Source organism: Stigmatopora nigra, chromosome 21 (genome assembly GCF_051989575.1).
Source record: "Stigmatopora nigra isolate UIUO_SnigA chromosome 21, RoL_Snig_1.1, whole genome shotgun sequence".
NCBI lineage: Eukaryota > Metazoa > Chordata > Actinopteri > Syngnathiformes > Syngnathidae > Stigmatopora > Stigmatopora nigra.
The window spans coordinates 6,041,842-6,067,120 of record NC_135528.1 but is presented as its reverse complement, the minus strand read 5'-3'; the positions used below and the strand labels follow the sequence as shown (position 1 = coordinate 6,067,120).

Genomic DNA, 25,279 nt, shown 5'->3' with positions numbered 1-25,279 from the left:
CCTACCGTGTTAGCATAATTGGTGTCAGAATGTGATTTCCACAGTGTGTAGAGGCACGTGCAGATGCCCGAGGCTATTTGGCAATGTTCCGTGAAGGCCAAAAACGACACGTAGCCGATTTGTCGACTTGCCGTGGATGGGAACAAAGTGCATGCCAGACAGAATGATGCAAAGTGGATATTTTACACTGATATATAACATTGGAAATCATTTTGAATGAGCAGAAATCACAGGCACATTAAAACTCTTCAATCAATAGTTATTTTTGGATATGTACAAAGACTAGAGCCAATAAATTAGGCTATTTATGTAATGCAACTCAGTGATGACTGAAGGTTTAAGCATGGCTTGATAAGTTTACCAAATATATTCATGAACAAACCAAGGGCAGTGGCTTATTCACATGAGCTTGAAGAAAAATATGGATTTCTCCTTGAAAGTTGTAATGGCAAAAAGGGGATGTATAAATATAGATACAAAAAAAGTCACTCAAGCAGTTGATGCATGCTGCACTTGTTTTTTTTTTTTTTTTGGGTTCCCTAAAATATCTAAATAGAGGACCTCTGAGTGAGTGCATCAGAAGATTAGTTAAAGTCCAATAAAAGCATAAAGAAAATGAAATGCTTATATTGTATTTAATTTGTATGAATTAAGTGGTGAGAGGAATAATGTTCAGAGGATTTAATCATTATTATTAGGTTCTCCAATGGAGATTTTTAAAGAAAAATGCAGTGAAAAACTGAAAAAAAACCTGTAAAATATATTTTAATGTAAAATGGTATTCTTGACGCAAGAATGGGTATGCTGTAAAGAAAACCGACATGTTCCACTACACAAACGGATTTGTCATCCCACATGCAAAGCAAAAAACAATAGAAAGGCGGCTAATGAAGCTTTATAGAGCAATAATGTATTATTTTCTCTGGTCTGCATTTAAATGTGATATAACAGGCCAATCAACTGTCATGCGTCCATGCTAAGGAGGAAAGAGAGGAAAGCATGCTGTATATTGGCATACTTTTGATCCGGCTTTAACTGTTTTGTATTCATATGAGAGAAACAGAAGGAGAATTGGGGAGCGCTCGGAATACAAAATAGTGAAGCTGCAATCGCAAATCCTATAGGGAGCTAGGCTAGGTGAATGTGTGTATATATATATGCAGTTAAATTATACTAGTAGATATATACAGGTGTGTTTGTGGGTGGGAGGTGGGGGGGGGTACTGCATTAAAACAGGATTAATTATATAACATAATAAAGGCAATAAAGCCAATTTCATTTCCCATCTGTACATTACAGAGCACAAATCTCAAATTTGCATGCCAATATATATATATATATATATTTTTTAGATTAGCAATTATATGGTAGAGATGTTTACCCCAATTTTTAATATATTGTCCACTATGATTCAATTTATCAACTGCTTGTAATATCCAGTCTGTCATTACCAAAATGAACAAAATGTAGACTCATTTTCTATTTGAAATGAATAGAGCTGCTTATTATTATATATTTTTTTTAATTCAGGAGAATGATGCTCTTGGAGCATACCAAAATATTTTTGCATTGTTTGTTGACATTATGCTTGAATACCAATGTAATGTTTGTGTGGCTAATTTGGAGCCTCAATGGAAGCCATAAGGTTGTCTGAAGGTGAGCACATATCTCATAATGGGGGTCACTTACATCTCAAGGTTTCATGCAACTAATAAGGATGATGAAATGTGAGTGTAACTGTGACGAGTTCAAATATGAAGAAATGCATTTGAAGCAAAGTAAGTGTGATTGCCAACAGTTCAGATATACACGAGAATATCAAAGAAAGATCACATGCTGAACTTGGTGCCTTCATTTTTTTCCATTTGTTTGGATAAGGATGACATCCTTTAAAAAAAATATTGCAACATGAAAAATCACTATGCCTGCTGATCAGTACTATTAGACATTAAAGAGTTCTGTCCCCACTTTTACCAAAGGCAAATCTAATAAATGGAAGAGAAAAAGATATTTGGACCTGAATTGAGGTGTGGCCTAATGAAATAGTGCCCAGTGTCACCCTGGAGGCTAACAGCAAATCAATGTGTACAACAACAGCCTGTCAATAGTCACTACATATTATCAATCAGAGTTGAAAAGCAAATGACATAGAATCCGAAAAGACTGTGCAGACGGGTTTTATGTACATTGGCATGAATTTATGTTTTCATTTTTTTGTAACCTCAATATTAGAACATTCTGAAATGACTCTTTGGTCACAAACCACCATTTTGCCATGCACCTAATCTTGCACAGGGTCGAGAGATTTCTCAAGCCTATTCTCCACTCCACTATTCCAATTTGAATTCCATCTGACATGAGGTGAGAGGAAGAGTGCCTTCTGAAGGACCCGCCAATCAGTCACAAGGTTGACATTTCAATTAACCTACCGGACAATGTTTGTTTGTTTGTCTTTTCAGTATTGGGAAGATGCCATGCCTACACAACGACAACCACTTGAAAATAGCACATAAACTGTGAATCCTTTTGTATATAGGAAGCCATACTTTTGACTGAAGGCTTTCGACAGTTACACACCAATGAAAAGGCAATATCCTGAACCTACTCGAGATGACATTCAGGTTATCTATACAACAACATCACTTCTCTTTTTAGCCTTTAACAGAAGCCCAATACATGAATACCACGTGTTATTTTCAACATCCAAACCTTGACAATGTCTTTTTTTTATCATCCAAGACAAACAACCCATTTTTTTTTCTCCTTAGGTGGAACTGAACTACAAATTACACGCTAAGACCAGCTCTCAGGTGTTAGATAATGGTCTGTGTGAATAAAGTGTGGTATTGAACATTAAATGGAAGCCAGGAATATAATAAAATAGTCAACAAGTTCACTAAAATTGGAAAAATAACGTACCTAATGGTGCTTCCGGGGGCAGCCTCGATGGTCCACACACAGTGCAAGTTGTGTTCATACGGAGCCGGGTAACCCGGAGATAAAACCCGGCCGGTCTGCTCCTCCTTAATGGCGCCTCCGCATTCAGCTTGGGAAGAAAAGGAAACACTAGTGGGTCGAAAATAGTGTGTAGTTTGTTCAAATTTGTGGTGTCATATGATCTGACAAGAGGAATATAAGTGCTGTTCTGAGAGCATAATAGCTCCTTCACATTGGATACAAATGGAAATTGAAGAATTACAACAATTATGGGATGAGAACGAGACGACCATGGTAGAATAGAGAAGAAGGTAACAAGACCGTCGAAGATTAGAATCAATGAAGTTTCCAAAAATAATAAAACATAAAAGTCAGTAATATATTGTCGGTAAAAAGGACCACCAGATATAAACTTCTATTTTCTGCCACGTTAAATATGTTCTTCATTATTATGCATTCAAGCAACAACAAAGAACTTGACAGCTAATACATTCCTTTCATGCACTAAATAAAGGAAATATGGTGCAGTCATAAAAATAAAAGTAGACTTGTGCATAGCTAATCTTAAAAAAAAAAAAAACTGAATAATCTTCTGTATGTATAAGGATGTAAATGACTAGAAAATATACAGTCGGAGACATTGAGTGGATTTCAATGCCTTCTGAAAATAATCCGCTCAGTGTCTGCGGACCTAAATTAATGGCAAATGTTAAGTGATTGAACGGAGTAAGGTGCTTAGACTCCACTTGCGGTTGATTCCAGAGCCGTAGGAGACGCCAGTATCAAACAACTTGTGTTATAATACCCTGACCGTGAAATTAGGACTGGAACTTTGCCTGAGGAAGGCCAGCTGTTCGTTGGAACGACTGCAGCCAAACATGTCGAGTGGTGGGGATGGATGGCGACATGACTCACCCACGCAGAGTGGCAGGGGGCTGTCCCATGCCCTTCTCTCGCCCCTCAGGCAAGTCAGCACCTCGGGGCCTTTTAGAGTGTAGCCAGGGTCGCAGCTATACGACACTGTGCTCCCTGCAAAGTGACCCTTGTCGTCTCGCTTGTATCCAAACTGTGGGGTACCCGGATCTTCACATTTCACCAGCTCAAAGCCTTGGTAGGAGCAAAAGATGATGTCAAACATGGTTTGTAGGTAGGAAAAGTAAGAATAAAGTACATTATGAAACAAGAAATGTACAGTAGAATTCCAATGTGGCAAACTATTCCTATGAAACTCATAATATAAATATTATTTGGCACTAGAAAGTGGTTAAAACTTCCACTGTCACATTTTTTTAGCATTTTAAGATAATAATTGCTATAAAAAATCATCAAGACACACAGATCCATAAACTGTGCAATAAAAATAACTTTTGTATCAGTTTGCCTATGCATAGTTGAAACCAGATGTTTTCGGAGGTTCAGATGACTCCAGCAGAGGCGTAACTTGATTATATATATATTTTTTAACTCTATACAACTGTAGGAGCAAACACAAATAATTAATTATCTGAAAATATTTAATATATAAAAAAAAGTGTCTCGAAAATAGCCCACTTATGTGCTCCATCCACTGATTATGGCTTCCTATCCAATAGCAAAATTTAATTAATACATAGGGTTTTTATACATAGAAGTATATTCCCTGGATTTCAGTAAAGAACACCATGGGGTGACATTTGGAGTTAAAAGTCTGAGAGAATGAGTTTTAACTCACTGGTAAAGTGTAGTTCAAAGCCTTTACTGGTATTATCCATATTTGTAATGAACTCCAGCCACATGGAGCTGGAAGTGGAGTTGAGAGTCGTGTCGAGCATTTCACTGCCTGTAAACACTCCCAGCAAACGAGCCGAATTACTGCTGCCGTCAAATACCTGGAAATTGATCAAATAGGGAGGTGGGAGGGATCTTATTAAAATGATCTGACTTGGGTATAAAAAAGAAGGTTGTGGGGGGAAAAAAACAGGGAAGGAAAGGCCTTCTCATCTCTCACTTTGAGTTTGTCCTCCTCCTCCAATCGAAAGTCTCGAGCCCGGAGCTGGATGCCTTTTCCCGGCTGTGTCTGGATTGAGTAGATGCACTCATGGTTGTTGCCATAGTAACCGGGGTAGTTTGGGGAGAGAAGCACCCCTTGCATGCCAGTCACGGAGGAGCCGCATTCAGCTAGAGAGAAAGAAAGACAGGCAAATGAGGAAAGAAAGAAAGAAAGAGTGGAAAGTGGAATGTTTTGGGGGAGAACAGATGACATGTCAATCGCTATATGATTGTAACTTGGCTGGTAAGGTATGTATTTGTTCTCTCATGCATTTGGAAAATGAGCAGAGGTGGATAAGATGAGGAAGGCAGTCAGGTATATAACGGAATGTCAAGTGGAGCATCGAGATAATCGCATTGCGGTCGGAATATGGTTAATTCGCTGGAGCTTAGAAATGTTACTTTTCCTGATTACTTGGAGGTCGAGTCAAGACATGTTGAAACCATTAAAAAGCTTGAAAATCATTCCCAGGGAAATAACACAGCTGTTTCACCATGTCCAAGGTCGTAAATTCAAGGTTGAATATCATCAATGTTGGCATATGTGGGATATTTATACAAAAAGCCGGTTTATGTACACCTAAACTAACGAATGTACTTTTTTTCCCACAAATTACAAATCTAGGCAAGTAAAACCACAGCTCATTCGACTTTTTATGATCCCTGCGACTTAATGTTGTCTCAAAAAATTAAAGCATTCTATTTTTTGTAAAGTTCCGGATACATTTGAAAGATAAAAGTATATTTAAGCATTGTTTTTGGTGGAATGGGCATGGAAAGAAGGGTGTGAAAAAGGCTAAAATAAAGTATGTGACCACCTACCAACACACCTTGGCAGAGGGGAGCTCCAGACCCGCCTTCTGCCCCCTAAGCAGACCACCCTGGCTGGACCCTGTAGTCTGTACCCAGGGAAACAGGAGAATATGAGGACATCTCCCACTCCATACTGAAGGCCTTTTCTGGTACTATATGATGGGATTCCTGGATCCTCACAGGGTTCCAGATCATATTCTGGGAAAAAAAAACAGCAATAAATACAAAAACATTACCCTGGAGTTCTGAAAATGTGATTTTAACATGTCTTGGCGATGTAGAAAAGTGAACAATATGATGTTTTTGTTTTTCTTACCAGAAAATGTGATGTTAAAGCCTTCATAGGAAACGGAGAAATCCGAGAGAAAGCGAATCTGAGCCGTGTAGTTCCCAAACAGCCCCGCACTGAGCAGTGGGGGCAATGTGGAGCCTGTCAATCTCCAGAGGGCCTGCGAGAAGCTGCCATTCTCGGTCACCAACAAATGGTCATGAGGGCTCTCCAGATGGAAAGTGTGGAAATTAAACTGGACACCTGAAAAAAAAAAAAAAAAAAAAAAGAAGAAAACAAGCTCACATCAATTTTCAAAATCTTAATATTTCATTAAATCCTACCAAACAAAATCCATATTCATATTTGTGCACAAGACAAGTTATATAGTTTGCTTAAAATTATTGTTAATGTTTCCATTGGAGAAGGTTGCCTTGTATTTCTAAGAAAAAGAGCTTACATAAATGCATTATCACAATAATTGGAAGCTTTGTGATGCATTTGTGAAATTGGATTGAACTGGATAACTTTATTCATCCCATATTCGGGTAATTTCATTTTTCAATGTATTGTTGGCTGATTATATCTAAAAAGGAAACAAAATCCAGGAATGTTATCAGAAAAAAAAATGGTGTCTGACTATGATGGACAACCTATTCCAACAATAAAATGTCAGAGTTTTCCCCTGACACCGTCGCCCTAGGCCACCCTATCAGTGATGTCCTCGTGCATAGTGACAGCTTGTTCGCCGCATAAAGGCCACTTAAGCTTTGAGCTAGATGACATCTTAAGGTAAATGGATTCCGACTGCTCTGACTCACCTTTGCCGTGGGAAGTCTCGATTATCCAAGTGCAGTTGAGGTTATGCGGGTAAAAGTCTGGAAAACCAGGGGACAGGATAGTGCCAAAGTTGCCCTGGATGTAACCCCCACACAGTGCTGGTGTCAACAACAATAGGAATGTAGCACATTCGTGGGGAAGAGAAATGCAAAAAGACAGGCGAGTGTTAAAAGCACAAAGGCAAACGAGTTGGAGGGGGAAAAGTAGGGAAAACACATTAGCATTTTGCAGCTCCTGGGCTTAAATGTATGCACGCGACCCCGGGTTTGTAGGTCATTAGAACTGCAACGTACCATCGCAGCTTGGCAGTGGGCGGCTCCACTGGAAATTGGGTTCACATTCCAGAGGCTCTGGATCGCTTAACGTGTATCCAGCGTCACAGCTAAATGTGACCAAGGCGCCCACGTAGAAGTCGTTTCCGTGTCGGAGTCCGTTGACGGGGATGCCCGGGTCGACGCAGTGATCGGATTGGAGCTGCAAGGCTGTGTAGGAAAGGTGAAAATCAGATAAAATATGTCATGTTCAAAATAGGGGTGGATTTCTTTGGTTTTGTTGGGTCAAACCAGGGGCAAGGAATATTAAAACATGACTTGTTCCCCCTTTTTTCTCCTTAAGAAACCCCGATTAATTATTTACTTGAGCATCCTTTCTCAACAAATGTTTTAGTAAAAGTTTTAGTCCTCTTCCCAACCCAGCAATGATTCCGTCTGAGTGGGGGTTTGTCATAAATGATTCATTCTTGGCAAAGATTTAGCGCATGGTGAATTCGGGCCTTGATTTTATTTATCTTTTTGTTGAAATTTCCAACTTGGACAAAAGCGAGTTTCTTACTTTCATAGCGGATTCGAAATCCAATGTCAGAGTGGCTCTTGTCAGTGGAAAAGAGGAGATAGAGAAAACTGGAGGTGCTGATGAGGAACTGAGGAACTTGAGTGCCTTGGTAGCTTCCAATCAGTGGTGAAGAAGGAAAACGCCCATCACGGACTTCTAGGACGTCGTAATTGACTTCGGTTCGGAACCTGAGGACGAAGATATTGATTTGAGAATGTTTCAAACATAATTCCTCAAAGAAATGATTTTAAAAAACCCACAAAGGCACAGGTATGGCTTTTGGAAAGCCACTTCATCTTCAAAAGGCCCAAATAAATTGCTCTGACTCAAAGCCGCATTATCTAAATGAAATGTTTTGTGATATATTATTGATGCCGGGGTAAAAAAAAAAAAAAAAAAAGATAAGTGAACAAACATTTACGGCGGATTCATTTTTCATGGCGTGCTATCAAGGCAAGGGAGGAGGACACGAGGATGAGCCTTGGCGAAACGCTAATGTTGCGTTTGATCCGACAACTCTTTCTCACTCTGGTATCCGAAGCGTCGCGGCAGATTACGTTCCCGCACATTCTTCCGGTGTCCCTTGACAGACACTTGCATAGAAAAGGCGAGCACGACTCCTCGCGTGCCTTGATGGGCTTTCTTTGTGTGCGTGTGTGGATTCCTGTTAGTCCCGCCAAGATATGCAGATCCCTCAGGGACGGAGTATCATAAAAAGGGATCAAATACTTATGAGGACTTATTCAATAAAACATGTTTTCCGACTTGAGTGGGTATATGTTAATATGCATTGGAGTGACTTCCTTGCCTCCAGAAAGGCACGACGACGTGAACAAAAGAAGAGGAGATAACTCCCTACTTTTATAGAGGAATAAAAGAACTGCTGACAAGGCGATATTTACAATGTGGGTGACTCACTTGTCGAATATGATCTTGATGGGGTAGCCTGGAGGAGCTTCAATGATCCATTCACAGTTAAGGGCCTCCTTATAGAGTTCTGGCCAGCCAGGGGAGAGGATGATTCCACTGGGGGCCTTCAGATCTCCTCCACAGGGGGCTGTAAGAAAAAAGGACAAAGGCAGAGAAGATCCCGCTGGAATTAGGCACATTTTAGCCAGATTAGACGAGACAGGGTGCATGGACGAGACCTGGGATGGTCCGGTTTCTTTAAGAGTGCATGCAAATTGGTACCAGTTCATTCTAAGGTTAACCATTACGTCGAGGAACATGACCCATGTGCTTCTCAAACATGCATGCATACATTATAGGCAATGTTCCCTCTAATTCTTCGTTGGTCTGGGGAGAAAGACAACCTCCCTGAGCGCACCGAGTACCAGTGTAAGTGACATTAGCATTGCTCGCTATGGGCACACCAGTATCACACCTGCCATAAGCAGGTGCATGTCAATGTTGCTTCTAATTTTTCATATAAAACATGCTGTAAAACATAAAAAACATCAGAGTGGACAGAGCTACTGCTACTGGCTGCCGTGTAAACGGAGCCATCATGGGGAAAGGGCTAAAAAAATAATAAAGTTTGGATTTTATTTACTGCGCGCCATATGATTGCTGCTGCGCAGAGAAGACGAGTAGTGCGCAATTGCACAGCTTAGAGGGAGCATTGATAAGGCACATCTATGCATTGGCATATGCACATTCTCTCATTTACATATGTGTACAAAATGCTCTCCACCAACATCAATCTGCGAAAGGTGAACATCGAGGAATAAGCCACTGACCCATCTGTCTTTCTTACTGCGCGTGAGAAGCTGGAATAAATTTGGCTGCACGTAATATCGCATGAGAGTTCATTTTATATTTCGGTTACCCCGGTATTGTGAAGTATCTTTATGAAACATCAACATAAAATGATCCACATCGTTTGCCTCATGTGGTACGGTGCACTATAATTTAATAAAGCTTATCCTCCAGCAGGTAGCAGTATAAAGCCCTGTAATAATACTGTATGAAAACAAGACATGACAATATGCATGCAAATAGCCTTTTTTGTTTCGACCTGCATATTACCATGTTTGACATTGCCTGTATGGCAATACAAATACTTTAAATGGAGATTCCTCACCTTCACATCGCGGAACTGCGTTATCCCACACCACATTGCCATCCTTGAGGATGCAAGATACAGTTTGTGAGCCGTGGGTCTTGACAAATCCCTCCTCGCATACGAAAGAGATGGAACTTCCCAGCTGAAGACTTTCTCCAAACCGCTTCCCATTGACGGGAACGCCCGGGTCGGGGCACTCGTTGTGGCGAAATGCTATAATAATATTCATAGAATAAGAAGTCAAATCTTTGCTGCACTTTTTTTTTCTCGTTCCCCTGTAATTCAAAATATATGGCGGCATAATGGAGCATTCTCAAGTGCAGGGACGCACCCCCGCGAGCACGAGTCAAAGAAAAGTCAGCCAATACATCACCTGTGTTACTTTCTCACTAACGCTAAGACAGACTCACAGCTCAGTGATGCGTGGGTGTTGATGAATCCCCCACATGGATCCATTGAACCCAAACAGAATGTGAGCTACACATCATCCATCATGCTGATATTTATTAACCCGCCCAAAATGGTCCCAAAGCAGTGCACTGCTTCCTTAATTAACGTGAAAGATGAGACAAAAAGTGCCTTGTAGTCAGATGACATTGTCCTCCGGAACAAAGTGCCACCTTCCAATGACAGCGCCTGTCACCTGGCTATATTAGTTGCACTTTCCTCAACTTTTTTTCATTAAAATGCATCAGACGCCTTTCACCATGCAATCCTTTTCTCCGTGTTTCGACTTTCTAACAGTGAGAATCATTTTGCAAATCACTTTTAGGAACTTGCAACAATTAAATCAGCATTTATGACATTACAGATGGTATATTTGGCAACATTATTTATTTTTTGGGTGAGTGGAGGCATGGAAAAGGCTGATATAATCTAAAGGTGAATGAGCAGATGTTTATTTGTTACTTTAAAGCAAGAATGAGCTCATATTTTCACTCATTTTCCATAACAATTCAAAATTTAGTGCATTCTCCATTTCTGGGGGTAGCAAAGTTTTCCTACCTAAATCAATTAATACCATATTTATCTTTGACAGTCGTGGCATGTTATAAAATTGTGCAAAATTGCAAAATATTAAATACATTTTTTTAAATAGAACATTACATTATGCATACTTGCAAAAGAGGCATACTAGTTTGTTGTTGTTTAGAACAGAATGGGCGCTGCCACATTGCATTTGTCAACTACAAATGTATCCTCTTTATTCTAAAATTTAATTATATGCCAACCCACAGTGCAAGGGAAAAATAAGAGCTAGCAATTTTATCATTTTAGCGTTGCGTGCACTGCCATGCGTGACCACCACCGCTGCTTCGCATGGGTAAGATGAGTTTGTATGAGATAGGTAGCTAATTGTGATTGCACTTGAGCTTCATTTCCATATGCATCGGTAAGCACACCATCCCCAATATAAAACATTCATTCCAGGCAAGCTTTCCAGTTAATAGAGTTTATCGACTTTGTTACTTACTCGTAAAAGTGATGTTGAAGCCTCTGTTTGTGTATGTGTGATCAGTCAAGAATTCCAAGCGGGCAACGTGGGCACTGGTGGTTATCGGGGGTGGGAGGGCGTCCCCAGAGAAGGTTCCCAGGATGGGAGATTCGGCCTGGCCAAAGAACAATTAAGGCATAATTATGTAGTCTATTTTTTTTCAAAAGTTAAAATTCAATGTACCTTTCCGCCATCCTTAATAGAGAGGAAGTCAAACTGTTTTTCCATGCTCAGGTCATTGAAGGCCAGATTTATTCGACTCTCTGGATTGGTTATGATCAGCCAAACACAGTGCATGTTGTTGCCGTATTCTTGTGGGTAGTTTGGGGACAACAGCACCCCTGATGGTGTGGTGAAGTTGAAGAAACAGGAAACTGTACAAAGGAAAGTTAATTTTGAAAAGTGAGATGTATTATTTCCAGTCTATTGTAATTTTAAGTATTGACATGAATGCAATCATATTAATGATGGAGTCCAATTCTCAAGGCATTGCTCACAACTGATTGTCATTCCGTCAAGGTGACGACTGTCCTTTTATGAAAGCATTATTTACTTAACATCTTCAAAGACGCGATTAGCATTTCACTTTGCGGACAAGAGATGAGCACATTTGATGTTTGACAGCCACGTCGTCATAAATGATGCCTTCAGTGCAATCTGTCTTAGTCTACCCTCCAAAAAGAACATTTGCAAAATTCAACGATGGACGGGAATGTTCCGTGACAAAAATGATGCCAAAAATAGCAACGGCATCCATGAAGATGAAGATTTGTCAGTGTTAATTTGTGTAAACTGTAACAATGTACCTTCAACTCCATTCACTTCACCATTGGAGTAAAACAATGTCTCTCTATGTACATACTATACATTTAAATGTGTGTTGATAACATTGCCAGTTGTAAAATTTAATATGAATAACATAACTGATAATTATTTATAAAGTCAGCCTTTTTTCACATTGTAATGATCAGAAAACAGACTACCGCATTGTTTCAAAAAACACCTTGCATCAGTTTTGCAATCATCATCCTCTTTATCATGCAACAGTTCTGTGCTGATCTGCACCCGTCATCCATATTTATGCGTACAAATTCATTGTGTTGATGCGAGTACATGCACATGAGGCAATGACTTACAAACGCAGCTCGGTTTCTTGGCAGACCACTGGTTGTTTTTCTGACATGTGATGTTCTTCTTCCCCACCAGCTCAAAGGCAGGCAAACATTCAAAGTACAGCCTGTCCCCATGACGGAAACCTGTCCCTTCACGTTTCCCATAGGCGGGGATTCCAGGGTCGCCACAGCTGCCTTGATCGATTTCTGTTGGGAGGAAAAAAAAATGCTATTCAACACTATTATATATACATATTGATAGATACATGTATAGCCAGGTCATGTATAACCCTACACAGTAACTGGAAATAATGGATCTTGTATCCAATACAATCCAATACAAAACAGCCAATGTATTTTGTCACCTACCTAGCAAATTGAAGTCTCATTGACATTTTTTCCTAACAAGAACCACCACATACTTTATGTTCTATATCAAAATGTATGAATGTTGGTCTGCCAGCACCTCATTAGCCATATATAAGAGTACGTCCTAGTATATAAACATGTATAGGCAATGACTACAAAGGCATTCCTTATTGGAATGTATGTTGCCTTATGCTATGTATGTCCTTTCTGTCCTCTATGAGCATGGACAGTGTGTATTATCAAGGCAACCTAAGTTGTAAAAGTAGGAAACTACTATTAATGTTGAGTTGGTGCTCGTGTAAAATGTTTACATTCCTCCATTAGGATGAGATTGCAGATGGGAATGTTAACAATATATCTATTCACAAGACAATGTATTGATCTAACATAGAAAGTCACCTTATAGTGGACGGCAGTACATTTTGAGATGGTGTTGAGGCCAAGTAAGTGAATGGCGTGATTGCATTTTAGCAATGGGGAAATGAATGCGAGGGTTTGAAGACATTGCATTGTTTCTAAAACACTGTGCCAAGATGGGAAAATGTGGGAAATGACCTGTCATACATTGTCATTCTTCATTTTTTTTATTAAAGTGGTAATATTGAGAGATATGAGTCATACATTTTAATATGACAAGAGATTGTTTGCGATATTACGAGATTAACATCATTTTACTGCACTGTTTTGTGAACTGAAAGTTGTTCGGAGTTGACTTTTAGTGATGCAAAGTCAGTCTGATTAACAATTTTATTTTGTAATAATTGCATTCTTCTTGATGAGACTTTTTTCCTTCGTGACCTATATTCAGTAATGCTGCATTATTTTTTTGCATGACAATGTTTCTGTGTCTGCATTTTCAAGTGTGAATGGTATTTGTTTCTTATAAATAAGGAAAGAGATGTAATGGCATGCTTGTTACCCCTGCCTATTTGGGTTATGGAACTACCCGAGCGTCCTAATAAGCTCTCAAACTCACTTTACTGTCAACGGCAAAAATGATGAGCTCTCATAAAGCAGAAAATGACAAAGCAGTTTTATTTCCTAAACGCACGGACAAGGATAAAAATTTGTAGGAGAGGAGATAAGTCATTTGCAGATATATTTTTTTACATTGTTATATAATAAAAATACTTAATTTCTCATCAGAATAGTCTCAAAATAAGGCTTAAATTTTGTTTTATCACCCTATTGTAGAAATCTGGAAACCCTAATAGTTTAAACTGTTAAAATAATGACAAAATAATGATATATTCTTAATCATAAGGACTCCACACACTAATTTGAAACTGTTAAATAGTATTGATGGATTTTCAAAAACAATTGAGGATGCAAATGAGACAGAGTTGGAAGAATTCAAAGCATATTTTCCCCTTCATTAAGTAGAACTCATTGTTTTAATTACATTTTCTTTCAACAGACTGCTCTACTTTCTGCGTTTATTTTTACCAACATAAAAAAACAAGCATCTTCAAGACATGACTCACAATGCGGCAAAAGGTAAACTGATTCATGTATAGATTGACCTTGAAGGTGGTAAAATAAGAGACTTAGTAAGGTAATGTTCAAGGCTAATGTGCACAATATGCACTTAATAATGCAGACGCCCAAGACCACAATGAAAGAGATTTTCTTAAGTGGCTCTTACCTTCAAAAGACACCTTGAAGCCAAGAGAGCCACTGGTGTCATCTGTTTTGAAATTCAGCCACATCTGATGACTGGTACTAACCACCAGGTCAGGTGTCGTAGTACCAGACAAGCTAATAAAAATAATAAAACAAAATAAATGTTAAAAAACAAACAATCCAAAAGATAAGAATATACAAGTATGAACCAATAAAAGCAAAGACAACCCCAACATGAAATTTAAGAGAATAATACAAAGTCTGCAAAGCAAAACTCATCTTTTATGCAAGTAAAAATGCTAATTTCCAACATTCGGGGCTGTGTTAGTGAGAAATAGAGTGAAGATTAGCCAGTGGGACAGAACTAATGTCTTCCAATCTGAATAGTCATTTCAATCAATTCTAATTAGTTGCGAATCCCAACAAGAAGAGTGAGTGATTAAAGGCGATCATTTTAGCGACAGTGGTTGGAATATCAATAAGGTTCCGTCTAATCTTCTCTGCCAATTGAGACACTTTCATTGGTCATTATGTATTTTACTAAATGCTGCCGAACATCTTGAACCCACCGTGGAGCCACGCCTACTTAACATGCATGGAAGAGGGGGATCATCACTGCCAAATTAAGCCAAATGAGGAAAACAAAACAAATTATAGAAGGCTAGGGGCAAAAAATAACATTAGATTTGAATATAATCGCATCCAGTGAGACACCATTTGACAGAAGAAAGAAAACAAGAGAAGAGTGGATGTCAAGAAAGAGTCACTCACACATGAAAGATTGTTTTCTGGTCCCCCACCACGTCACCATCCCCAACTGTCAGCGTGTCATAGCCTCGTTCCAGGTCAAAATCCTCAAAAGTTAGCTTGATCACCTAGACAGCATTGGGTTTAGTCAGACAGCTGAAATAACACAACAGTTAGGCACTTTTGTCTTCTTATTTTCTTTTACTATTCTCTGTCCATCCTTTGTCAGACTTTGGTACATTCAACTGACAAATGCGTCTGCCATTAACACAGTTGAGCTTTAACAAGACTTTTGTTGATTCATTTTCTGATTAACTTATTCCCATAAGAGTCACAACGGGGTGCTGGAGCCTATCCCAGCAGGGGACAATGAATTTGATGTTCAAAGTAAAATGACATCAGATCAATTAAATATCACAGCTAAGAGTTAATGTGCAAGGTGATGATACTTCAAGCATTCATAATGTCAGAATCATTATCATTCTGCTTTATTTATTTAATTTAAAATTTAAATTAAAGACTATCTCCTCACTCCAAGCAGCTCACACAAGATCTCTCATTGGCCCTTATTGAATATAATGTTATATTTAATATTACTTATTGTTTAATATCATTTTGCTTTTGAACCTATGTCACACAATGGCAAGGGAAAGCCTCACACTTATATTACAGAACTAATTATGCTTTAAAGGTCAGATAATGTTATTGTTTTCCAAATAAGTACAATTTGTGATTCATTTGGACCTCAGAAAACTCTAAAACACTTACGATATATTTTTTTCGATTGGTCATTTTCTACCTTTGACGTATCTGTCGCAGTGATGATCCAAGTGCAGTTGGCATTGTTGTCATATTGGACTGGATAATTTGGCGATGTCATGACCCCACTTGGTCCTTTTAGTGGTCCTCCACACATTGGAGCTAAAAAAAGACAGATAGTTAAATGATTTACTAAATAATAACCAGTACCTGTTAATCACCATGACAACTGCAACCTTTGACATGAGAGCAGAAAACCCTGAAGTTTACACTCCAATAGATATTCCTTGACCCAAGTGGAGCCCTTTAATAAAGTTCACCATTAAAACCATTCTGTTCTTTCATTGGTGGTTGCACCTTGGAGGCACATTCCCAAATTGGATTTCCTACATTTGTATTAGTACATCATTATCTGGCTCTCTTGCTTAAGTGAAAGAAGTTCCATATGGACTCCCGAAGGCATCAACATAAAGTGTATATACTGTATATAAAGTAGAGATGACATAGCTCTACAGTTTTTTTATTGATAATAAATACAAGGTGGACAAAATGCTTACTGTCTACTGTGTAAAATCCTTGATGGCCTGCCAGAATCTACTCCGAATCATAACTTGGAGACATAAAACTATGAGGAAAAATACTTTGGTATATAATATCAGAGACAAGTGAGATTCTTCAGGTTTTTAAAATGCAGCACTAGGAATGCAATCCATCGAGCAGATGACTCGATATAAATTCCTGACAGCGTTAAATTATCGGTTGTAAGTTGGTCTGTTTTTTTTATGTGGAATTCATATACAACAAGGACGACTAATAATAAAACGGGTGAGAAGTAAAGGAGAAGAAGTTTGAGCACAACCAGAGGGGAATGTTGACATTTTTATATATTCTTGTAGTATATAGGCACCACCAATATGCACATGCTCAAGAAAGCCTTACTAATGTGTAAACAACAAAGCAATTCGTTAGGACAACAATAGGTCCTCAGTGCGGAGGCAGGGTGAAAACTTTGAAGCAAGCCATCCTTCAAAGGACAATGTGACTTTTGTTATCACGGCCTGCGGGGATCTGCATGGTAGGGCTGTTAAACATCCTTTCAAATTAAAAACGAATTTCAATGAGTGCTTAAAGGGATGTAGGATGTGTGTGTGTGTAACCCTAGAGTCTAAAATTACTTAAAAAAGGTTTCAACATGACTTCGGTCGGACACGTAAAGAAAGCTGCAATTAATAATACTATATTTTCATGACTATAAGGTGCACCCTCAATGAATGAGACATTTTTCTCCATATACAAGGCGCACTGGATTATAAGGCGCACTGGATTATGAGGCGCACTGGATTATAAAGCGCCCTGTCTATTTTGGAGAAAATGTAATACTTATGGCAATTAGGATGTTAGAAAATATTTTAGCATCAAAACCAAGTGAGGCAGACAAATACGCCTTTGCAAATGTGCAAGAAAAAAGGAAATGAATAATACCAAAAGCTAATGTTGCTGAAATGCTTGCACACGGATTACTAGTGATGGCATTACAAGTCTTAATTGTGAGAATAATATTAACTTTAAATCCAATTTTTCAATTATTCAGGAATTAAACATTGGCTTCTTGCTTTCTGATGCTGTTCAATGATTTAACTGCATCAGATAATAATATGCATGGTGATTAATAATTCATTCCAAACTAACCATTGGAAAATAGAAAGAAGAAGCAAAGTTTGTGTAAAATGAAATCATTTCAAACAGACAATAGATTTGCGCAATCGTGATGACGCGGCGGTGGGGTTTCGAGCCGTTTCTCACACGCAATGTCGACACTTGCCTCGGCAGATGGGTCGTTCGTCACTCCATCCCACGTAGCTGTCAGTCACTCTCAGACAACTGATGCTCTTGGAACCTTGCAGCTCATAACCCTCGTCACAGGAGAAATGCACTGTGGCTCCTCGTCTGCATTCAATCAATTGACGTGCATTCAGGAAAGGAAAACTATTTGCTTGTTAAATTTCCCTTCAAGTGTTCAAAAAGTTTACCTGAAGTCTGAGCCTTTTCTTTTGCCCCGATCTGGGATGCCAGGGTCGGGGCACATGTTGTGTCCTTGAGCCACACCCATCTGGGACACTGTTTTGAAATTTAATTGGGTCAATGGAACAATTGATTAATAATAAATTGCAGACTTTAGTTTGTTTACCACTCTTTGTCACTACTGTATTTTTGGGGTAATAAATTGTAATGAAGAGGAAAAGAAAGGTATGCAAATCACACTGTGGTAAATAAAAAATAGTAAGATGGATAACTACAGGGAGAATAGGCCTTAGTTACCACTATAGTCTAAATAGCATGGCTGCCACACTTGAGTAAAGTGTGACTAATAAAATTCCGAATTAATCGGGCAATGACTTCATGGACTTACACACTGATATCTTGTGATAGTTGTCTTTGCTCGGCAACATCTTTACGCCTCTGGACTTCAGCTCAGTCATCTTCTTGACTAAAAAGGGGAGACAAATAAATACATTTTAATGATCTTGACTGCCATGATTGTGTTTTAGAGAAAAGGAAATTATACACCAAATGACATCTAATTCCAAACACAAAATATTGCTATATAAAAATGGAACCTTTCTCCATTTTCCAATACTATATGCTTCTTCTATTTTCCCGCTTTCTTGTTTCCACTGCCTTAAATGCCAGACATATTTAGACTCCACCTTTCTTACAGAGGGGGTGTAATGGAATTCTCCTAGATCATCCATTTTCTGAGTTGGCCCTTGTACCACCAAAATAGTAATAACATGAGAAAGGGCATTGCTAGATGGAGGGATTGTATTTAGGAATCAGCCTCTAAGGTGCAATGTACAGGGAATACAATATGATCAAAAATAAATAAATAAATAAGTAATACCACCACAATTTGTTCAATAAGTGAAAAAAACTAAGATAATAAAACATGCAGAAAGACAACTTGGAATGAATGGTTTCCTGGCAAGCACAATTTGAGGCAATTTCTTTCTTTCTAATAATTTTCTCTTTCTCTATCACACACTAAGAAATGTCATGGAATCTAGCAGGTATTCCTCCACTGGCCTTGGCATCATCTTTCCTTTTCAGTGTCATCTTGAGAGAGGAACAAAATGAAGAGTAAGATCATGAAAATTTTATTTCCCTGGGAACAAGAGTGCGCTCGGCAGATTCGTAACGCTCTTATATTATGAATCATCTTTTGACACGAGTTCCCCAGTTCAGATTTTGTGCTTGGGGGAACATTGCCAGGAGCAATGGCATGTTAAAAAAATAAAATTAAAATAAATATTCATAATGTTCCGTCGTCTCTGGACGGCAACAGTTTGGCAAATTGCTTTGCATTTGCTAACGACTTTAACCTGCTTTTAATTCACTCCACTGTTGGTCATTTTGCACCTTGTTAAAAAGGCCATTAATGGGACTGTCAAAACAAATATTTATAAACAGCAAATACTTTTGCCAAGAATTCTAGCGTCCTACCTTGGTACTGTGCACTGAAACCTTTAAGCTTGTGGTTGCCGTCCGATGTAAAATGCAGACGAAGCCAATTCTTGCTGCTAATAATGGGCGAGGGAAGGTTGGGGCCGGTGAACCTGCAAGCATGTACACACAAAAATGCACTTTAAATATTTTCCATCAGTCAGACGGGCATTTAATTGCAATTACAAAGGTAATAATATTGCACTATATAGATATATTTGACCAAATACACATGGACTAATGGCCGAATGCTCACAAATTATTTAATATAAACTTAAACTAAACTTTTTAAAAACAATATATACATAAATTTCAATAAATACATGCATGTAAATGGTTAAGTGCTCCCCTGAAATTGAAAAAAAATGCCATCTTATCCAATGGGTATGTTACTTTGATAGATTTTTTGGAAGCAATAAATGAGTGAATCAAAATTATAACAATTATTCATGCTTAGACCGAAGTACCATATCTGAACTATTGCCACAACCAATAAGAGCCTTGCATTTTTTCCTCAACTTTGGATGGTCCTATTTCACTTTTAATGAGGCCACTTATTACACATTTATGTTTTTTTTCCCACATAGCACTCCACTAAACAATTCGCCAATAAAAAGTAGAGTAACATTGACAAAAAAAGGGAATAGTGGACCATACCTCACAAACACCTAATGAGCTCTTGCTTACTTGGCACATCTGCCGTTGTTAAAGACAAAGTCATTTGGGGGCATACCGTTTTACCATAGGACAAACTAACTCAAGGGAGCTTTCTCTACTAAATTACTCTCTAAAATTGATAGTGTGTGATGTACACAGTACAGTTTGAGGTTGATTTTGTAAGAACACAACTTTAGTCTTTGCTGCCAATGATAGAAACAACTTGAGTATTAATTTCACCTCAGTTATTGAAAAGGGATGAATCACAATGGACAAACAGTAAGTCTATTATTTCAGACATTTCCGCATGGCTTATTTTACTTTGACCTGAAGGCTGCCGGGTGGAATTGAAGTCAAGTGCGCCGGTCATAAGTTGGATTTGATCGATGATGCCATGTGTGCCACGGAGAGAGGCAAACACAATTGGTTGAGAGGATACAATATACTACATCACTTAAGATAATAGAAAAGAGTCACATCACTACTCAATTACAAGAAATGATGTCATAACAATGCAATAGAATATGTTTTTTTTTTTCCCCAGTGATGATTATGTTGAATACAATGTTCATTGCAAAATAATCTAAAAATGCTGGGACTTTCTTTCAGGATTTCATTGCTTTCTTTAACGTGACATAAAATTGAGAGCGAAGGGGACAAGTGGGAGCAACGCATTTAGTGTGGAGCAGACTGTTGGAGGTCTTCTGAAGGATGCTTTGGCTCTGTGTGCTTTTCTATGGTTCCTTTGCACCTCACTGTAGTATTAGTTTATTATTGTCTAGGGAGCATGGTGCTAAATCACATTTCTTTTGCGTGGGCCCACAGCTGCACTGTCTGGGAGACTTTAACGATTTCAAGTCCGATAAAATGTGTTTAAGCCGGGTCAAGGTGAAAGAGGAGAATGTCTTTTTTTTCTTTTCTTTTTTTTTGATTGAAGATTGACATCGTATGTGATACGTTTAGGTTTCCCTTGACATTGTAGCTTACTTTCTTTGGTCTGAACTTTGATGAGTTTGATATAATGTTACCGAAGGGAAATTAGAAGTACATACCAAGTGGATAATATATGATCACATCACACAATGACAAAAAACACTATCTTGAAAATGGCCATTAAATAAGCCAACTTCCATATGCTAACAAACCAAAATTTGGCTGATCAACATCTATTTTGGGCTCAAATCTGACCAAATTCAACAACAATGGAAAACAAATCAGTCATTTTACTAAGAAAAATAATAAATGTCAATCTCAACCAGTCAAAATAATTTTTGCTCCCGTTTTATTCTGAATTTTTACGCCATCTGCTCTGTATTCCAGGCAATTACGATGGTATGCATATTAAGTAGAGAGGTTGATGTGAGGTTTCAGAGGTTACTGGATCCACAGAAGGATCAAACATATTAAAATCACAGTTTTAGAGCATGACTGCCTCTAATGAACATAGTTTCATGTTCACACGTGGGCGGGCGTTGCCTTGGTTGGTTAGTCCGATGGACCATTTTGGCTCTGTATAGACGTTGCTTGTAATTGCGGTTACTTCAGAAGACGGATCAGAAGTCTGCTATGTATGCAAGCAAGCCTGTGCCTTAGAGTCGGGGTCACGGTGACTTTAAAGCAGACGGCTGAACTTTCAGCATTTTAATGATGGGCATTATGGCACCGGACAGGCTAATCCAGATGAACTAGACAGTATAGTGCATGTGGACAGACTAAAATACACTAAGGATGGGAGCATAAAATCCCTTGTGAAGTCAAAGTATTCAGTATAAGCTTGTGGTGTGGCAGTGACCTTCAGACATGGGGGGAAAAATGGGCCAATATTTTTGGTGTTTACACAACCCCTCTAGATATTACTGAACCACCATATTTTTTCAATTCAGGTCTTGGGATGACAAACTCCATTCATGGATACAAGAAGTTTGATGAAGGCCTGCAGGGCAGTAGTGTCTGGCATAAGGGGATTTCAAAACCTCATCATGGCAACTTGTTCTATTTTCCAATACTTCCCAGGTTTCATTCCTGTCAAGCCCTGTATAATTAAAGTTGTGTTTTGTTGAATTCTATTGCAGCTGCCCCTTCAAAATAACATGGCAAACTTCAGGTCACAGCAGGGAGTAGAGTTAAATCTTCAGGGGAATTGCAACCTTCATTTTCATGACTGCAGTCAGAAAACATCATAAGGAAACTGATTGGGAGACAATTTATTCCAAGGAGGAACAACACATTTCCTTTTCTTTCATGTTGACTACTCACTTTCAAATATGTCACACCTGTTTACATTCAAATATAAACAGCGGGTGACAAAATTCAATTCCAGCTAGAGGAAAACATACAAAACATATCCCTGTATACTAGTGGCGAACAGTAAGCACTACAACTGGGCCTCACTATATTACACCATAAATTAAAATATTATTCCACCCTATAATCAAGTACACCTTGTATTTGAAAATAAATCTGCACATCAACAGTGTGCATTAATATTTAGCAAGTGGGAAAACAAACTGTTTTCCTCTGTGCCAATGAGATTACTCCAAAATTACTCAAAATGCAAATCACTTGTTGAATTGACAAACACATTTTAACAATATGTTATGTTTACAAGTATCAAAAACTAATAAGATGCATAAGAATGTGGCTATAGAGTAATAATGAACAAAATGTGCCGCTGCAAGAATTACGGGGAAACTTTTTTAGGTACCTGAGGCTATTAAATGTATCCCTGATTTAACAACATTCCATTGGCAACAGTCACTTACTGACATTCATAAAACTAAATGGCATATAAAACTGTTGCCATACAATCTGCTCATGTGCACTTTTTATTTTTTTTATTTTTATAATGAGCAAATAGTGCAGAGTCAGAATTTTCCCTTTCAGACAATGCGTCCTACAAGGAAGCCGAAACTCTAAAACAAATGTCGATATATTGTATAAAAGGTCAAAATAATACATGGAGAAAGCAAATTACCTTCAGGTGTAAGCATTCTAAAAAAATAATGGTAACCAGTCAAACCATCAACATCTATTTTCAATGACTATTATTCAAACCTGCCTTTTTCAACACTGGAACAAGATGTTCTTCTACTCCATTGTGTTCATTATGCAGAGTGTGCAAGAAATAAGAGGACATAATCCATTTCAGACACTTTTATCACCCACAAGTGCTTATAAGTGAACATTTTCTTTGTCGAAATTGAACACAATTCCGTGATTCATCCAAGATACAACACACATCCACTAGTTGTATTCTAAATCACATACACACACTTTGCTGCCATTATTATGTCCGCATTCTTACCGAAAACCCTCATAAAGACACATTCCTGGCCAGCTTGAAACGGCCCTTCCAACTAAGTGGGTGGAACACACCAAGTGACTTCAAAATTAATCCAAAACGTGCCAACTTTTCTAACTAGAATGTCCATTTTGTAGCTCTCCAATGCAGTAGTCACTGTCCACTTATTTTCCAATTGGAAACAAAGGATCATATACACTCTTAAACCACATCAGCAGCTTATATTGGTGCCTCGTGACTATGAATTCAAACACAACGACTTCCTCAGAGGAACTGATGTGCTTTTAGTCTGGCTCCCACACAGGCGCTTTTCACCGACTCCAAGGAGAACGTACTGGCCTATTGTTTGATTTTACGCTCGAGCGCCTGTCAGCTGGCTGCGGGATTAGTCAGAAACCAAAAAAAAAATGGGTTTTCACCAATCTTGGAGCCTTCTGGGATGGCATACGAGAAACTAGAAAAGGTGTTTTCGTGAAATCATATTTGTGTTGCCTAGTTTTCAAGTGAATTGTGTTGGGGGAACTCTTCGAAAATGAGGTTTAAATCCCATCGATGTTGAGTAAAGTAGAGTTCCTTTTGAAAAGCATTGGAAAACAACCATTGGACTGCATCGAGTGGCTATTTTCTGTGGACTTTCTGTAACTTGAGCTCATAATAAAACTGTCACAGCATGATAGTGGAGTAGAGCTAGGGCATAAATAGAGGCAGCAAATCCAAGTGTTACATTGTATTGAAAAGGGACTTCAACGATCAATGCAAACTCAATATATGGCTACGTATTTTGGCCTGGAGTAGCAATTCTTTGTATGCACACTAACTCACTCAAGGGAAGTACATACTGTTTAAAATACCACTGAATATTTAATTTAAAGAACAAAAAAATAATATTAAAACAATGGGGTGACATTTTAGCATAATCCATAATACTCTAGTCATCAATGAACATCATCTGTCGTTAAAATAGACACAAATGTTGGACATTTTGACCAAATAAGCTATTTTGAGGTGACTTATGTCTTTGTACAAACACAGTAGGTGGAGGTTACTAATTTCATGGTATATGATTCCTAAAATAGCTGTTTATCAAGTCTACTTTGCTTCTGGCATATGCTTTTAAAGAATGTTCTTTTGCTGCTATTTTACCCCCCACTGACTAGAATTACTTCAAAATATAGTTTAATTATTTTTTTTTAAGTACCAGCACAGCCACATAGAGCACACATGTATTAGTTTTACCGGGCACACTTTCATACCAGAAAAAAATAATAATTATGTATATATACACATATATAAATAAAAGTAATAGCCATTTCCCAGTGTAACACAACAACTCGACACTTGTACATAAGCTTGCATGTTCCACACCCGCACTCAAAAGGACGAGCATATCCGTTTTATCGTATCATCCATGAAAACAATGGACTAATTAAGCATGCTGTGACCAAGCGTGCATCTTTTCCCCAATTCACTGGACACAACACCTTTCATAATCCTTCACTATCTCACCGTCTGTGAGCGTGATAGTCCAGCTAATAGTGTGATGATATTAGCAACACTGATGTGGAAAAAGATAAGCGCTAGCCAGCAGTAATTTTGCCACCATGCAACCTCAGACCAAACTAATCCCTTTTTTCTCTATTTTTTTTTTTAATCAGCCTTACTCTCATATTTTTCAGTCTAATCAGAACAGCTAATAACCACAGGCAAAAAAAAAATGTTAGGGGAAAGTAAATTTGGGGGAAAAAAATGGACAATTGCTTTATATAGTGTATATATGGTGCATGTAGACCAGTGGTTTTCAAAGTGGGCGGTACCGCCCCCCGGGGGGTGGTGTGAACTTTCAGGGGGGCGCTGACGAATAAACAGGCGAATGGGGGGCGTTGAAATAGTGAAGGGGGCGATGGAGCAATTACAGTAAAATGTGACGTTGGTG

The 25,279-nt window shown here is 38.4% G+C and overlaps 1 protein-coding gene across 1 annotated transcript in view; it reads right to left on the bottom strand.

Annotated features, from left to right (window-relative positions):
* The window catches only part of csmd2 (CUB and Sushi multiple domains 2), a 106,772-nt gene that overhangs the window by 39,904 nt on the left and 41,589 nt on the right, over positions 1 to 25,279 (bottom strand). Inside the window, exons 8-28 of the mRNA XM_077743128.1 lie at positions 19,389 to 19,501; positions 18,298 to 18,375; positions 17,918 to 18,005; positions 17,710 to 17,834; positions 15,928 to 16,049; positions 15,153 to 15,256; positions 14,404 to 14,516; positions 12,414 to 12,596; positions 11,461 to 11,651; positions 11,257 to 11,392; positions 9,801 to 9,995; positions 8,636 to 8,774; positions 7,718 to 7,905; positions 7,180 to 7,368; positions 6,868 to 6,984; positions 6,095 to 6,310; positions 5,788 to 5,976; positions 4,925 to 5,094; positions 4,649 to 4,805; positions 3,853 to 4,044; positions 2,920 to 3,046 (exon numbers count right to left, since the gene is read on the bottom strand). Coding sequence (XP_077599254.1) covers positions 2,920 to 3,046; positions 3,853 to 4,044; positions 4,649 to 4,805; positions 4,925 to 5,094; positions 5,788 to 5,976; positions 6,095 to 6,310; positions 6,868 to 6,984; positions 7,180 to 7,368; positions 7,718 to 7,905; positions 8,636 to 8,774; positions 9,801 to 9,995; positions 11,257 to 11,392; positions 11,461 to 11,651; positions 12,414 to 12,596; positions 14,404 to 14,516; positions 15,153 to 15,256; positions 15,928 to 16,049; positions 17,710 to 17,834; positions 17,918 to 18,005; positions 18,298 to 18,375; positions 19,389 to 19,501 — 3,132 coding nt within the window. The remainder of the gene's footprint in view (positions 1 to 2,919; positions 3,047 to 3,852; positions 4,045 to 4,648; positions 4,806 to 4,924; positions 5,095 to 5,787; positions 5,977 to 6,094; positions 6,311 to 6,867; positions 6,985 to 7,179; positions 7,369 to 7,717; positions 7,906 to 8,635; positions 8,775 to 9,800; positions 9,996 to 11,256; positions 11,393 to 11,460; positions 11,652 to 12,413; positions 12,597 to 14,403; positions 14,517 to 15,152; positions 15,257 to 15,927; positions 16,050 to 17,709; positions 17,835 to 17,917; positions 18,006 to 18,297; positions 18,376 to 19,388; positions 19,502 to 25,279) is intronic.